At 47.0% G+C, this 17442-nt stretch overlaps 1 protein-coding gene across 4 annotated transcripts in view; it reads left to right on the forward strand.

Annotated features, from left to right (window-relative positions):
- Positions 1-6020: 6020 nt before the first annotated feature.
- The window catches only part of Aebp2 (AE binding protein 2), a 51107-nt gene continuing 39685 nt past the window's right edge, over positions 6021-17442 (forward strand). For all 4 annotated transcript variants that reach the window (XM_059258738.1, XM_059258740.1, XM_059258739.1 and 1 more), the window contains exon 1: positions 6021-6697. In XM_059258738.1, coding sequence (XP_059114721.1) covers positions 6048-6697 — 650 coding nt within the window. In that variant the 5' untranslated portion in view covers positions 6021-6047. The remainder of the gene's footprint in view (positions 6698-17442) is intronic.

Genomic DNA, 17442 nt, shown 5'->3' on the forward strand with positions numbered 1-17442 from the left:
CCAAGTGTGTACCGTGGCACATGGATGGATGGTCACACACACACACACACACACACACACACACACACACACAAATAAATAAATACATGTTTAAAAAGAAATTGTATCTGCTATATAGTAGACACTAAAGATACCCAATGTATGGGGAACATGCTGCTTGAGACTCGGGCTGAGTCCCCAGTATCAACCTCTGCTCCCAGGCAGTGACAGGCCTTCAGAAGAGGGTGGCTGCTGCTGTTGCTGCTTAGGTGACACTCTAAACTGTTTTTCTTACTCAGATACTTTGGAGACAAGCCTGGGGACAGTGAGCAGATTTTTTTTTTTTTTTTTTTTTTTTTTTGTTGGTTTTTGGTTTTTCATCGAGACAGGGTTTCTCTGTGTAGCTTTGCACCTTTCCTGGAACTCATTTGGTAGCCCAGGCTGGCCTCAAACTCACAGAGATCCGCTTGCCTCTGCCTCCCGAGTGCTGGGATTAAAGGCATGCGCCACCACCGCCCGGCTTAGCAGGTTCTTAACCTTGCACAAACAGCTGTTATTTTTTAACATTTTGTTAATAAAATCTGGGGGAATTTTCTTTTTCTTTCTTTCTTTTTTCCCCCGAGACAGGGTTTCTCTGTATAACAGCCCTGGCTGTCCTAGAACTCACTCTGTAGACCAGGCTGGCCTCAAACTCACTGAGATCTGCCCATGTCTGCCTCCTGAGTGCTGAGATTAAAGACGTGTGCCACCACCATCTGCTTGGAAGAATTTTCTTTTCTTTTTTTTTCTTTTCTCTAGGAAGAATTTTCTAATCATTGAAATCTACTACTGATATGAGCATGGGGAGGAGAGCAGGGGCCTGTGGGCACAGACCTTTTTTGTTATCCTAGATGCTCTGGAGCCAGAGGCAGGAGGATTGAAAAGTCAGCGCTAACATGGGCTACAGAGCAAATTCAAAACTAGACTGGATAACTTCAGGAGGCCCCGTCTCCCACTGACAAGTTAAAGGGACAGGGAGGGCTTGTCAGTTAGTTGTGAAATGCAGATCCCCAGAACCGGAAAAGCCCTCCATGGTGCTTCCTATGAGCCCAGAACTCAGGCTGTGTGTGGAGACAGGAAAGGAATTCGTGGTCATCTCTGGCTACACTGGGCTTTCCAGGCCAGCCTGGGCTACGGAAGCCTTATCTAAAAGAAGCAAGGAAGGTAAAGGCTGGCTAATCTGGGTAAAGGGTGACGTGTCTTTAGGGGAGGGAGGAATGGGGAGAAAAGAGAGTCACAGGATTAGAAGTTCAAGGTCATTTTAGCTACTCAGGGAGTTTGAGGCAAACTTGGGCTATAGGAGTTCTAAAAATAAAAAACAAACAAAAACAACCAAGGCAGGCTGGGCAGTGGTGTCCCACACAGTTAACCTCAGCACTTAGGAGGCAGAGGCAGGTGGATCATTGAGTTTGAGGCCAGCCTGGTCGACGGAGTGAGTTCCAGGACAGCCAGGGCTACACAGAGAAACCCTATCTCAAAAACAAACGAACAAAAAAACCAAAAAAAAAAAAAAAAAAAAAAAAAAAACAGAAAAATCGAAACAAACCCAAAAAACAAAACAAATCAAACAAAAGCCAAGGCAAACCTAATCAGACAAGGTGGTGAGACAAGCCTGTGATGTTAGCACTTTCTGGGGGAGGGGACCAAAAGTTTAAGGTCAGGACTGGAGAGATGGCTCAATGGTTAAGAGTATGCTGTATTGCTTTTACAGAAGACCCGAGTTCAATTCCTACATCCACACTGGGTGACTCACAACTGCCTGTACCTCCAGCTCCAGGAGGATTCGACACCCTGTTCTGGACTCCACAAGCACCTGTACTCAAATTAAATAAAACCTTTAAAATGAGAATTCAAGGTATTTTCAGCTATCAAATTCAAGGTCATTTTGAGTCACATATGCCTCTGTCTCAAACAACAACAACACTCCAGTTCCAGGGGATTTGATACCCTCTTCTGGCCTCTGTGGATACCATATATAAATGTGATGCATAGATATACACACAGGCAAAATACCAGGACACATAAAATAAAACAAATAACAACAAAAATTAAACAACCTGGGCATGTAGCGTACATCTTTAATGGAGGCCAGCCTGGTCTACATGTCAGGTTCCAGGCTAGCCTGCCAGTGGTATATAGCGAGACCCTGTTTTAAAAAAATGAAAAGAAAAATTAAATGAGAGATAGAGATAGGCAGACAGAAAGAAGGACAGGCAGACAGACAGATAGAGGGAAACAGGGAGAAGTTCAACACTACACTCAGGACAAAAATTCTGCCTATACATATAACCTTTTTATATGACCTCTTTTTTCTGTTTGTTTTTTTTTGAGACAAGGTTTCTTCTCTGTGTAACAGTCCTGTCTGTCCTGGAACTCCACCAGGCCTGTGCCACCACAGCCCGGCTTAATATGACCTCTTAATGGGGTTCCGGTGGATGTAGTCTCAAAGTAGTCAGGTTATGCTGATGGACTTCAACTCCAAAACTATAATCATATGAAAGATGGCTCAGAATTTTTGTCATTGTTTCTAGCTTTAACATCTGTAAGATGCTGTCTTTCCTCATGCATATTTCCTTTCAACGCCAAGTCACTCAGGGGATGAGGTCATCCTGGAACTATTGATCTTGCTCACTGGGGCAGTATCCACGCAGAAACTAAATAAAGGGACATCAGACCAAGGTGCAAAATGTAACCCAGCTGCCAATTTTAGAGAACTTTTAGAAGCATCTAATTTGCAGTGTGGCAGGAATCCCAGTTTACAGCCGAAGTAGGTCTGTCGCTCTGTGGTCAGCACGCCTGGGCTTGTCTGGTGACCTGCTGAGGCAAGACTGAGAGACACGCTGACTGATACAGGCTGGAGGCTGCTTCTTAGAACAGGACTCATTTTGGTTAAGAGGCAACGAGAGAAGCTGTGTAAGAAAGACTTAGTCACTCAATGGAGAGTCATAAATGCAGCTTGGGGTAGCTGTGACTCAAATCTGTCGCAAGTCTAGGCCCATGAAAACCTATCCGAGTCTCTAAAGGAAACAGAACTCAGAGCAAAAGCATAAAGAACAGTTTCACAGAAAGCCTGGTACACTGGGCACAGCAGCCCACTCCAGGTTTCTCCTAACAGTGCTGGTTAACACAGTTATCTCAATTTCTCCAGAGTGTATCTTGGCTTTGCCTGTTTGGTTTGCCTTTCAGATCATGGTAGGTTGGTGCCTAGAACAGCAGTCAAGTGTAGGAAGGCAATGGGATGGAGCGTTAGGAGACTTTCCACACCCTTCACCCCAAGGGTCCCACAGTGTCTTAACTTAGGTGCGAGGGGTAGGAGAATCAGTGAGATCCAAGCCAGTGATACTAACTGGACCCCATTTGTACTGTGGTTGGTGTGTTTGAATACAGTGTCTAATCCTATGTATCTTATGAAGTGGTGTGCTCTGGGGCAATTGATAATTATGCTTGTTAGAAGTTTGGGGTCACAAAGCAAGGGACCACCATTGTAACCGCAGGGACTGGATTAGGCAACCACCTTTGATCAAGAGGGTGTGCTCATGAGGTCAAGCACAAGGAGACAAGAAGTACATTTGGTTTTTATTCTAACTCAGGTAGTGGCTGTGGCTTTTCCTCATTGGCTGGGGTCTGACCTCACTATCTTTTTCATCTGGCTAGTCTGAAAAAGATTCACGACACAGGACTGAGGAAGGCAGTCACTGCACCCAGGAGGAAAGGATGACTGTTCCAGGCCATCAAATTCCTGGAATAGAGCTTCATACAAACGCACGTCTTATTGGGTGAGGAGGATTAAAATATTCACATAAAGTTCTTAGAAGGTGGGGGAGAGAAAAAGATTTGAATTTTCTCTGTCAGCCACAATGAATCCTGATCTTCCATGTGGGACAGAGCAACTGGCACATACTGTATGCATTTCAATCTAATTCTGGTAATTGTTGGCATACAATCCAAGACGATAACACATTCCTGATTCATCTGGAAGAACAACTTCGAAGGTTAGTGTTTAGGGTTAGCACTCTGCACTGTAGAAGCATTTAGAAACCATAAGTGTTCCCTATTACTATTTTATTTTTTGCTTTCCCTTGAGGCAATATTTTTTGAGGATGTTTCCTTCCACTGGAGGAACACTTTTGGCGTGAACACATTACATATAATAGGATCCAAAGGTTAGGACTGCGGCCATAGTAATGGGGTATTTGTGGTGATGTAGGCGTTTACCTTGTGGCCCACACTAGTTGGCCTTAAAATTGCAGTAATCCTCCTGTCTCACACTTGAGTGCAGCAGATACCTTGGTAGGCTACTTGTTACTTCTGTTTTTTTTGTTGTTGTTGTTTTTCGAGACAGGGTTTCTCTGTGTAGCTTTGTGCCTTTCCTGGAACTCGCTTTGGAGACCAGGCTGGCCTCGAACTCACAGAGATCCGCTTGCCTCTGCCTCCGGAGTGCTGGGATTAAAGGCGTGCGCCACCACCGCCCGGCTTTTTTTTTTTTTTTAAATTAGCACAGTGAATTCTAGAAAAGTGAAAGGGCTCTACCCTACCTGAGAGCTGTCCGGGGCGTGTGGGAGGAGCTAAGAATGTCGGAGGGAATGCTCATTGTCTTTGAGAATGCCTCCCTTCTCCAGAGCACTAGGAGATGTGCCTTCCTCATACTGTTAATGAAAATTTTGGGAAGGTGCAGTGTATCCCTTAAAGTCCTTCGGCATGAACGAAAGGGACTCTCGGCCCAGCAAGGGGAAGAGCCTTTCCCCTAGTTTGCGTGGTAATCTTTCCTTCCAGGCTTTCTTTCCTCTTCTTCACACCCTCCCGTTGTTTTTGAGACAGGGTTTCACTGTGTATCAGTGCCAACCTAGAACTCACTCTGCAGATCAGGCTGGTCTCAGAGACCCTCCCGCCTCTCCCACCCCAGGGCTGGGATTAAAGGCACACCCATTTGAGGTCAGTGTTCTGCCTGCAGGTACGGATGTGCACCACCCACGTGACCGATGACCGAGCCCAGGAGAGGGCGTCGGCTCTTCTGGGCAGTGCATTTAGACAGTTGTGAGCCGCCATGTGGGTGCTGGGAACCGAGTGCCGAGTCCTCCGGAGGAGCGGCCGCAGCGCTTAGTGGCGGGACCATCGCTCTACCCCCAAGAAGTCACCGAAAATCTTATCAGCGGCTCCTGAACTCGATCCCTGCCGGCTTCGTCGGAGCTGCCCTTCCTGGAACGCTGGGACACCGGGACAGGTAAGCAGGCCGGGCTGAGGGTGAGGCCTGGGGCACCGTGTTGTGGACGCGGGCTCGATCCCTCAAACAAACCAAACCAAACCAAACCAAACACTGCCGGGCTATGGTGGCGCACACACGCCTTTAATCCCAGCACTCGGGAGGCAGAGGCAGGTGGATCTCTGTGAGTTCGAGGCCAGCCTGGGCTACCAAGTGAGTTCCAGGAAAGGCGCCGAAGCTACACAGAGAAACCCTGTCTCGAAAAACCAAACCAGACCAACCCCAAACTGATTTATTTCACTTTCTGCACGTTTTCGTGGGCTGTCTTTGAGTAAGGCAAGCGCTCAGACGGCCAGACACTTGCTCCATTTATGGCTCCCTTCTTCAGGTCACTCGCCCCAGACTCTCTGAGAGGGTGGTTTTCTCTAGAGAAGTACGGGGCTGTGAAAAATCCCCCACTGGCTTCGGGTTTCGGTGGCTCGTCCCGCCGCCACCGGGCTGGGGAAGGCGTGGGAAGGCCGCGAGAAACTCCGAGGGGCCCGGGCGGGCAGGGGGCGGGGCCGCCGCGGGGCCGCCGCGCAGGCGCGCTGCCGCCTCCGCGTGAGTGCGCGCGTTCCGGCGCGTGTCCCCGCGCGGGCTCCGTAGCGCGTGTGCCGCCTGACGCAGCCCCGCGGGCCCTCCTCCCGCTCTGCGGCGGCCGCGGCCGAGAGGAGTTCGGGGCGGGCGTGCGGGCGAGGGCGGGGGGAGGCGAGGCGGCGCGCCGCGAGAGGAGGCGGCGGCGGCGGCGGCGGCGGCGGCGAGAGGAGGCGGAGGAGCAGCAGGCGCCGCCATGGCCGCGGCGCTCACCGACATGGCCGACCTGGAGGAGCTCTCCCGCCTCAGCCCGCTGCCCCCCGGCAGCCCCGGGCCCGCGGCGCGGGGCCGGGCCGAGCCGCCCGAGGAGGAGGAGGACGACGACGACGACGAGGCGGAGGCGGAGGCGGTGGCCGCGCTGCTGCTGAACGGCGGAGCGGGCGGCGGCGGCGCGGGGGGCGGCGAGGCGGAGACCATGTCGGAGCCGAGCCCCGAGAGCGCCAGCCAGGCGGGCGGGGACGAGGACGACGAGGAGGAGGACGACGAGGACGGCGGCAGCAGCAGCGGCGGCGCCGAGGAGGAGAGCAGCGCCGAGAGCCTGGTGGGCAGCAGCAGCGGCGGCTGCAGCGGCGACGAGACGCGCTCGCTGAGCCCCGGCGCGGCGAGCAGCAGCAGCGGCGATGGGGACGGGAAGGAGGGCCTGGAGGAGCCCAAGGGACCGCGGGGCGGCCCGGGCGGCCCGGGCAGTGGCGGCGGGAGTAGCAGCAGTAGCGTGGTGTCGAGCGGCGGCGACGAGGGCTATGGCACCGGGGGAGGCGGGAGCAGCGCGACCTCCGGGGGCCGGCGGGGCAGCCTGGAGATGTCGTCCGACGGGGAACCGCTGAGCCGCATGGACTCGGAGGACAGGTCAGTGCGCCGCCAAGGGGGCTCCTCCGGGACCTGACCCGTCGAGGGGACTCGGGGGACCCCTTCCTGACTCTCTCTCTCGAGGGGACTCTGCGTGGATCCCGTCTAGGGGGCTCCTCCCGGACCCCATCGAGGCGGCTCCCTTGCCCGATCCCCTCCCACCTCCTGGACCCATGGCCCAGCCTGGGGCCCTCGTTGCGGCGATCCTTCGTCCTATCTAGACTCCCCGGCTCCGCCGGGGGGTCCAAGGGGACTTTCTCGCCGCAGTCCTTTCCGTCCCGTGCCCCTCCTTCCCCACTCCGCTCGCCCTGGGAACGTCTTCGTCGCGATCTCCCTTGCCCCCTGACACTGGGACCCCAGACCCGGAATACTTTCCCTCCGCGATCTCCCGCCCCCTGAATTCTCGGCCCCTCCCCCAGATCTCAACTCGGAAATCCCTGGCGGCCGCCGCGCCCCTCTCTCGCCACTGAGCGGCTTCCAACTCCTCACCATCCCCCTCAACTCTCCTTTCCCCACCCTCCTTCCCTCGGCGCGGCTCTCCTTTTGGATCGAAGGACGACTCTACCCCGGAGACAGCCCCCCAAAGTGGTCCAGATGCCCCAGCCGAGCTCCAGAGGCCCTTGATGTACACCTCGGTACACAAGGTTAGCTTCGTGCATCGGTGTTCAGGAACACTTGTCAGAACTGTAATTGACAAGTGTTTTCCAATATGGCTGGTCTCCTGGATCCCACAGAACTAACTTGTGCAGGGAGGAGACCCCAACCCTGGCTTTTCTTTACTTTTAAAAAGACTGTTGGTTTGTTATATGTAGTGACTGCTCCCCAAATCCCCCATGTATGTCAGTTGTATCATCTCTAAGGGGATTTGAATCTTGGTCATCAAATCTGAGCGAAAGTTTAAAACACAGAAAAACCATTGTGAAAAGGAACAGTGTGAGTTGATGCCCTTTACAGTAACTTCGCCGAATCAGAAAGAATTGGAGTCACAAGATGCAGCCACGGACGTTTTAAAAAATTAGGATGTGGCTTTTAAAACGGCACTACATAGTGATACTTTAATGTGGGAGTCATGTCCCCCTTGATGATTTTTTTTTTTTAAAGTCACGTATAAGGGAGGTGTCTGGAGGAATTAGCTCTTTAAGTAACAATGCACTACCATTTTTCTAGATAGAATATTTAAGAAATGCAGTATGCTTCGGTTGCTGCTCTAATTTTTGATTGCTTTGTAGAATTTCATAATCGAAGTGGTCGATTTTTAATATACTTTTAAAAGAATCTCATGTTCATTATGTTCCTAAAGTACATTAGCTTGCTCATCTGCTAGTGTTTTGATGAGGGATTTATAAGTCCATAGTGATTTCTCTCCTTAGGTTGTATTTTGGGGGCCTGGGGGCATTGTCTGGCTAATAACATTAACCCAGTGGCTGTCACTTGAGAATAGAATCTTTTCTACCTACCTTAGCCTCTTGAATACTGGGTTCAAACCCACCAGCATGCCTGGATTTTGATTTGATTTTAAGTTTAAGCATTCTGAAGTCTTCAGGAATTCTGGTTGCTAACTAATAAAGATGAACATGTTATAGTTAATGATACGGGAATATTCTGAAAAAAATTTCAGGAATTCTTTTTGACACTTTAAAACCTAGACAAGTAAATACTTGTTCTCTCTCCTCCAACATTCTTTACAACGGGGTTTCACTCTGTAGCCCAGGATAGTCTGGAATTCACAAAAATCCTTAGTCTCCCAAATGCACGAACCACCATAGATGTAGCTCAAGAAATGGATCTTGAATGGGTGTAAAACAGACTGCTCCTTAGGAAAACATAGAAAATTGTGCTGAACTGGGTGGATGTAGTTGGAGATAGCATCTTCAAAAAAAATTAGAAGCTTATGTGGGGCAGCCTATTTTGGGGGTTGCTCTCTGCTGCAGGAAGCTGTTACTCGGTAAAAACTTGTCTGCCCTTGAGAAACACTAGTTGATTCAAAACTACACAATGAAGCATGTGCTATTATTCACTGTTGTGTATGTTTCATTGATGACATCTACCATCTCTTCTTTGCTTTTAGTGCACACATGTGCACATTCATGTTTCCATGTTCCCATTTCATTCTCACATTTATGATGCACAAGAGGGGTTATTTTAACTTCATTTAGCAGATGGGGAAGCAAATTGAGTGTCTCACTGAAAACAGTATTTGTGAAGATGCAGCTGGATGTGAAACAAGGTTCGCAATGCTTTCTCCCTCACAAGAGTTGGAGTAATTCACTTTTTTAGATTTTAAGGAAGAGATTTTTTTGGTTTGCAGTTCTGGGGCGGGGAGGGTGATACGACTCATCATGGCAGGGAATACAAGGCAGCGTGCAGGGAAGGCATTGGGGCGTGAGAGGAACCTGGTCACAATATGTTCACACTATGAGATTGGGTCTGAGAAGAGCCTGTGGCTTGGTTTTTTTAGACAAGGTCTCTGTAGTTCTGGCTGTCTTGGAACTCTCTATGCAGACCAGGCCGGCCTCAAACTCAGTGTCTTTCCACTGGACAACACTTGGCTGAGAGAAAGCCTGGATTGGGTCACACGGACTGCTAGACCTTAGAGATGTTCCCGAGGGAGCTGTCCACCCATAATTTGTGGGAGGTGGGAATAAAGTCCATCATGGCTCAGGAAGGTGTGGCTGGAGTGGCTTACAGTGCTGGCCTAAACAAGTGGTGTTATAGTGTCTTAGGTGTCGCTGCCCTCCCCATTACTTCCTTTCAGGAGACAGGGAATTTCTGCTTAAGTTTCATTTGGTATTGTGAATATCCAATTTTGTTATAACTCAGTGAAGAGTAACATTGCCATCAAAAGACCAGATAAGGTTAAAACAATAATCAAACATACTTCCTTTTTCAACATTGGTGGGTGTGGGTGTGGGTGTGTATGTATGCATGCATGTATACCATAACACCGCACTTGTGGACTTTAAGGAGGTCTTGCCAGTTCTCTCCTTCCATCTTGTATGATCTGTGGGAATCAAACTCAGGTCAGCTGGCTTTCAGCAAATTCATTTACCTCCTGAGCTACCTCATTGACCATTCTTACTTTCATAATGCTTTTAAGCATTGGTGACTGAAAAAAAATGCTATTGTGGTGATCATTTCAGGGTAGTAGCTTTATCACCTGTGTGAGGAATCCTTACTAGTGAAATTGGATTGTAGCCTTGATGGTTTTGAAATACAAGCTGTTGGCTTTGAGTTTTATATTTCAGAGTTGGTTTAAGTTTGGAAAAGATCCACTTTGGTTTTGACAGTCTGACTGGTTTAGACTGGCCTGGTGTTCACTGTGTAACCTAGGCACTTAGTCTCCAACTCATGGCAGTTTTCCTGCTTTAACTTTAGTCTCCTAAATGTTGGGATTACAGGTGAGCTATCATGCTGCCTTGCATCCAAAGTTCTTGATTTCCTCTTTAGATTGCACCAATCTGTGGACTCATAGTTGATTTCATGGAAGGGAGTTTTGTAATGGATGGAAAGGTATGATAGTTTAAAAATTATTTTAAAAGGTCGAGACTTGTGGTATCAAGTCCTACCACACATGGCTCAGCGAACCTGATTAATCAAAAGTGAAAAATGTTAGATTTTATACTTTGCCTGTCACATTTGTTATGGTTGAAGTTGCAGTGGAGAATTTGATGGTAGTGCATCAAATGGACCGTAAGTGCCATTTCAGCATGGGCCACTTAGGCAGTTTGGCAGGAGCTTCAGTTAGCTCAGGGCCTCAACACTTCCATAGGACAGTTTGTATGGCATCAGTGTGGACTCGATAGTTTTACCTAGATTGGTCTGGGAAGGAGCAGAGGGGAAGCCACAGAGCTCTTTGACCCAGATAGACCTCTGATAAGTGTTTTATTTAGTTTATGTATTGGTGTTTTGTCTGCAGTTATGTCTGTACATGTGCGTGCTTGGTGCAATTGGAAGCTCTGGAACTAGAGTTTTAGATGGTTATGAGACACCATGTGGTTTTGGGAATTGAATCCAGGTCCTGTGGAAGAATAGCTCTTGTTCTTACCAACCGAGTGATCTGCAGCTCCTCTAAGCTTTTTCTGTTTCTATTTTAGTCTCTGATACATTTAATTGCTTGTTCACTTATGAGTGAAACAAGCTTTTAAACCCTCAAAACCCTACAGGTTACCTGGGGAGTGTGGTGCCGTCCTGTAATCTCATCACTGATAGGCAGAAGCAGGAAGATCATGACCAGCAAGTATGAGGTTGGCTTACCTTATCCTACATGAGTTCCAGGTCAGCCAAGGCTTATATCCAGATCTTGTCTCAAAGCAGTCACCTCAAACCAACCCCCCCCCCCCAATGAAACCAAATGCAAACATAACAGTTACTGCTTTTCTGGCCACTTTGGGGTGTGTATGTGCTTTGGGGTGGCCTGGAACTTACTCTTTAGCTCAGGCTACCCTTGAACCCATGTTAATCCACCTGCCTTGGCCTCCCTTATGCTGGAATCACAGGCATGAGCCACCACTCCCTTACATTTTTCCACTACATTTGTTTGTTTGTTTATTTTGGGGTGTGTGTGTGTGTGTGTGTGTGTGTGTGTGTGTGTGTGTTGAAATCAGAGGACAGCTTGTGGGAGTTGGGTTTTTCCTTCCATCATGTTAGTACTTGGGATTGAACTCATTATCTGGATCCAGTTCTGGATCCCCTGAAACTGACGTGTTATAGGCAGTTGTGAGACACCAACAAATGTGGGTGATGGGACTCGAACCTGGATCATTTTCACTGCCGAGCCATCTCTCCAGTCCCCTACCCTCTTTTTTTTTTTTTTTTTTTTTTTTTTTTAAAGCCAAGGTCTCATCTAGTCAAAGCTAACCTGGAACTTACTTTGTAGACTAGGCTGGCCTCAAACAAATTGGGTGCTGGGATCATAGGCATGATCACTTACACTTGGCAGCAGTTTTTAAAGGGAATTTCTTTTCTTCTTGCTGCTTTTTTGTATGTGTATTTGTGTGTGGAGATCAGATGACAGCTTGTAGGAGTCAGTTCTCTCCTTTAACTTTCATGTGGTTGGGGGATTGAACTCAGGTATCCAGGCTTTGGGAGCAAGTGCCTTTACCCCCTAAGCCATGTCACTGGCCTGGCAGCAGATAATCATATCATCCCCCACCCCCCAGACAGTGTTTCTCTCTGTAGCCCTGTCTGTCCAGGAACTCCATTTCTAGACCAGGTTAGCCTAGAATTCACATAGATCTGACTCTTTTTTTTTTTTTTTTAATGTCAATTTGGATTACATTTTTTTTTCTGGAATTTATAAAAATAATTTTGTTTTTGTTGTTTGTGTATTTGGGTCTGTGTGAGTGTAGGTGCTGAGAGGCCAGGGACATCGGATCCCTTGGAGTTTCTTGTGGACCAGTCACTCGCTTGGGTCCTATGCAAGAGCTGTCTTCAGCCCCCTGGAAATGTTTTTAACAAAGTCAGAGGTCACACTTTATTGTATAATTGTGTTAAAGTTAGGTGTTTACTCAGTTAGTCTGAGCATGATTGTGATCGCTTCTGTCTCCAGCTAGATGAGAACTGGATGGAGTCATGTGAAGGGCTGTGTTACTTCAGAAACAAACCCAGTGTGAAATGTGGAGTGAGAGTGGCCATAGAATAAAGTAGCTTGCTTGTTTTCCACAGACTGCATTTCATCATTGTTGCATAAAGTCCCTTTTGACCAATTTAGTGAATGCTGCTGGGTCTTGGGGAGAAAAATCCTTTGTCTTTCTCTAGAGAAGTCATTGTGGGGATAGACAGTAAACTTTTTTTTTAATTTTGATTAGAAAAACCCATTTTGACTGTTTGGTTTACTGTGATAATGAGTTGTAATTAGGGTAATAATAGTAATACTGTCTTGGTTTTGGTTAATGATTTTTAATGTGCCTCTAATTTATTGTGATCAGCTGTGTGACAGAGTCATGTCTTTTACTTACCTTAAGCTATCTCCAACCCCTCATCCCGAGTTTTTAATCTTTTTTTTTTTTTGAGATGGGGTCTCCCGCTATGTACCTCTGGCTGGTTTGGAACTGACAGGGATCTGTCTGCCTTTGTCTCCCAAGTGCTGATATTAAAGGCTTGCACCTTTGCCTAGCTAGAGCAATCCTTCTAGTAAGTGGCAGTATTATAGGTGGAAAGAGAACCACCTGTTATTGTTTACAGTTAAATTCAATCTTTTGTATGATCTTAAGATCATCAACAATTTGCAAAATAGGTTACTCTTTATTACTCACAAAGTTGAAGGTTTTCTAGACATGGCTCATCCTTTTGTAATTTCAGAGCCAGCCTGGGACACATAGCAAGACCATGAGTCAAAAACAACCCAACCGAACCCAACCAGAAACTTAAGGTTATAGTGTTCACTATGATCCTATTAAATTCTCTTAGAGCTATAATTTTTCCCTCCATTTTAAGCAGTTTTCATCCCATGTGTATGGTCATATGTTTGTGTTTTTTGTTTCTCTCTCCTCTCCCTTTTGTTTGCTCAAACTAGCCTGGAATTGACTGTGGTTCAAGCTGCTGTCCCCAGCTGAGATTCCCTCAGGTAACTTGAGGTTGTGTCCAGTAGACAGCAGAAGCTAACTAGGAGACTACCCTTGAACTTTGTACAATCTTCCTGCCTCCCTCTGAAGCTCAGGGTTCCCAGGTGTGAGCCATGCTCCTGGCATCTTGAGACCGACCACTTAGTGCTGCTAGGTCAAAACTTCTGGGGATTCTCCTCCTCTGAGGGATACAGACATGTCACACCAGGTGACTGGCCCATGGTCTATCCTGAGAAAAATGGGAATTTTGGAATACTTGTTCTATAGGCTATAGAAGTACCATACTTGCATGAGTCCTCAGGTTCTGTCCCTAACTCCCTACAGCCATGAGGGGTTTGTAATAATTACATGACTTGAAGAGGTCCTAAAGATCCTGTTTTTCTTTCTTTTTTTTTTTTTTCCCCTCCGGTTTTTCAAGACAGAGTTTCTCTGTGTAGCTTTGTGCCTTTCCTGGAACTCGCTTTGGAGACCTGGCTGGCCTCGAACTCACAGAGGTCCGCCTGGCTCTGCCTCCCGAGTGCTGGGATTAAAGGTGTGTGCCACCACCGCCTGGCAAGATCCTGTTTTTCATTAATAAGGGGAAGAGCCTGATCTGGTAGAGATTAGGGAAGTTTTTATGGGAAGCCTCGAATCAGAACCTTCATTTCTTGAAGGGTTGGGAGTGTGCATTCTCTTAGTTCATGGTACCTTAATCCTTTTCTGTTACGAGCTAAGAGCTCAGTGGTTTCCAGCCCTTTAATAGAAAAGTGCTGTTATCACAGTAGTGGACATTTTGATGTCTGTTGTTGAGAAAATAGAATTTAAAAACAATTTACAGGGTACAATGCTGCAGTTAGAATAAATTCTGGTGTTCTCTACTGCCCAGCAGGGCAATTATTGTAAATAACAGAATAGCTAGGAGAGTTTTGGGTGTACTACAACAGATGATAAATGTTTAATGTTATGGGATGTTCATTAGCCTAGTTTACTCATCATCCATTTTACAGTTATTGAAACATCACTTTACCTATTGTACAGACAGCTATGTATTGATCAAAATTTAAACAAAAATTAAGAATTTCTAGTAGTGGTTGAAATTTTTTCCTTAGATGAAATTTTATATATACACATAAAAGTTAAAATGATATTTGATTAGAATTGATTGGGGAGGCAGTCTTTAGACTTGTTTATGTTACGTTTTAATTTATTTCATGTGCATGTAGGCATGCGTGTCAAGGCATGGGTGTGGAGGTCAGAACAGCTTTGCAGGCGTCTGTTCTCTTTCATGGTAGGTCTTGAGCATGCTGAACAGAGTGCCTCCTCACTGAGCTGTACCCCTCTTAGTTCTCATTGTTGGTTTGTTTGGTTTTTGAGACTGTCTCAGACTATAACCCAGGTTGGCCATGAACTCACGGTGATCCTCTGCTCAGCCTCTTAGTGTGGGGATCAGAGATGTAAACTACCATGTCCAGTTCCAAAGTGAGTGTGTTCTTTTGCAGCTGAGGGTGATCTTGCTTTCGTATCTTTCTGCCTTCACCTGCCAAGTACTGAGATTATAGGCATACCACCATGCCTGTTTTATGTAGCTTGAGTTTTCCTGCCTGGCTCACGGTCAGGGCAAATCTCTCTCACCCGCCAGTCCCACAGCCACTCAGACCCAACCAAGTAAACACGGAGACTTATATTGGTTACAAACTGTATGGCCGTGGCAGGCTTCTTGCTAACTGTTCTTACAGCTTAAATTAGTCCATTTCCATTAATCTATACCTTGCCACATGGCTCGTGGCTTACCGGGATCTTCACATGCTGCTTGTCATGGTGGCGGCTGGCAGTGTCTCCCTCCCCCAGCTTCCTGTTCTCTCAATTCTCCTCTCCGTTAGTCCCACCTATACTTCCTGCCTGGCCACTGGCCAATCAGTGATTTATTTATTGACCAATCAGCAACACATTTGACATACAGACCATCCCACAGCAGTTTTATATGGTGCTAGAGGTTGAACCCAGGAGTTCTGTGCATGCTAGGTAAGCCATCTTAGTGTGCCCCTAGCTCTTTTTTTTTCTTTTTCCTCTCCAAACTAGGCTTCACTTTGAAGCCCTGGCTCTCCCGGAACTCACTCTGTAGACCAGGTTGGCCTCGAACTCACAGAGATCCTTCTGTCTCTGTCCCAAGTGCTAGGATTAAAGGTGTATGCCACCACTCTTCTTTCTTTTTCTTAAAAAATTATTACATTTTATTTTGTGAATGTGCCTGTGTGTGTGTGTGTGTACACGCGTGTGTACGCATGTGTGTATTGTGTGCATTCACATAACACATTTGTGTATGCATGCATATGTACTAGCATACTTGGGTGTGTGGGCACGAATGTGGAGGGAGGTCAGAGTGACAACTTGCTGGAGTTGGTTCTCTCTACCACGTGGGTCCTGGGATTGAACTCAGGTCATCAGGTTTGGTGACAAGTGCTTCTATAACCATTTTGAGCTTTTTCATAATAAAAATGTGAGGAACCAGGTGTGATGGTGTAACTGGAATCCTAGCACTTAGAGGAGGGGCATAAGTTCAAGGCCTGGGCCAATAAGACCATCTCAAAACAAAACCAAACCAGTTACCACTACCCACAAACTGAAAACATACATCTTAAAAGTTGTGACTAGGCTGGGTATGGTAGTATACACCTGTAATTCTGAGGCAGAAGAGCTTGAGCTACCTAGCAAGATCTCACAAAGGAAAATGGATGGGCATTTCAGTCTTTTTGTTGGATAGAGATTAAAATGAAAGTGTAATCAGCACCAGCCTGGGTAGCATGACAAGACTGTCTCAGTTGGGGGGTGGAGGCTGTCAAGGTGGCTCAGCAGGTGAAAGTGCCTCCCCCAAGCTGATGATCCGAGCTGGTGGGAGGACAGAAACAACCCTGCAAGTTGTGTCTCCCCCAAATAAATGTATATTGTTTCTATCAATACCTTCATTGTAGTACCTGCCATTCAGAGATCTGGAAACTCAAGCAAGTTCCTGAGAAGTCACTTCAAAAGCCATAGAATATCTGGGAGTTATGGGCGTGGAACTCAGCCTGAAAAACAACAAAACCAAAAAAACATGCTACAGGCACAAAATGAGTGGTAAATAAATCTCCATCCCTAGAGGCAAAAGCCAGTTAATTTCAACACCAGGGAGACTGAGACAGGATGGCCTCTGAGTTACAGGTCAGATTGGTTGCAGAGTGCGACCTTGTATCAGAAAACAAAAACAAAATTTACCCCCCCCCCCCCCCCCCACGGTTTCTCTGTGTAGCCATGACTGTCCTGGCTGGAACTTGCTCTATAGACCATGCTGGCCTGGAACTCAGAGATCCACCTGCCTCTGCCTCCCAAAGTGCTGAGATTAATGGTGCGCTCCACTGATGCCTGGCAAAAATCAAAATTTAAAAAGGGACTGAAAACCAATGCTCTTAAGAGCATTGGTTTGTACTCTTAGAGGACCTGGTTCAGTTCTCAGGACCAACATGGTAACTTACAACCACCTATAACTCCAGTTCCCTCCACTAGTGTCCTTGGGCACCAAGTGGTGCACAGACAGGCAAAAAGTAAAAAATAAAAAACTTGCATACAGTAAAAAAAAAAAAAAAAGAAAGAAAAAAGAAAAAAAGAAAAGGTGTGATGGCACACTTAATCCAGCACTTGGGAGGCAGAGACAGGAGTATCTTTGATTTATCGGGCCAGCCTGGTCTACATGGACAACCAGGACTATATAGAGAGACCCTGTCTCAAAAAAATAAAGGTGTAAAAAATAAAAGGACGAATGTTCATGGTAGGCAGTGCCAGTTACCCAGCACTAGTTGGGTGCAGGCCAAAGAGTCATGAAAAGTTTAATTTTAAGGTCATGCTGTACTACATATTGATCTGATAGCTAGCCTGGTTTACAGGTGACCAGGAAAAAGGCCAAAATTGCTACCGCTCACCTCCATCTGATTTCGCTGGTCAGTGCCGACAGGCAGAAATCACTCAGCTGGAGCCCCCTAGGATGCATTTCTGCAGGTGTAATGGATGCCTTCCCTATAGATTAAAAAATCTTTAGGGCTTGGTTATCTGCCATACCATCCTTGTCTTGGTACCCAGGTGTCAAAGCAGAGAATGAGTCCCTGGAAGGCCTTCAGCATTGTGGAGAGCTGCCCTGCTGTACCCACAGTGCTTGGGGTCACAGGACTCCTT

The sequence above is a fragment of the Peromyscus eremicus genome, chromosome 3 (genome assembly GCF_949786415.1).
Source record: "Peromyscus eremicus chromosome 3, PerEre_H2_v1, whole genome shotgun sequence".
NCBI lineage: Eukaryota > Metazoa > Chordata > Mammalia > Rodentia > Cricetidae > Peromyscus > Peromyscus eremicus.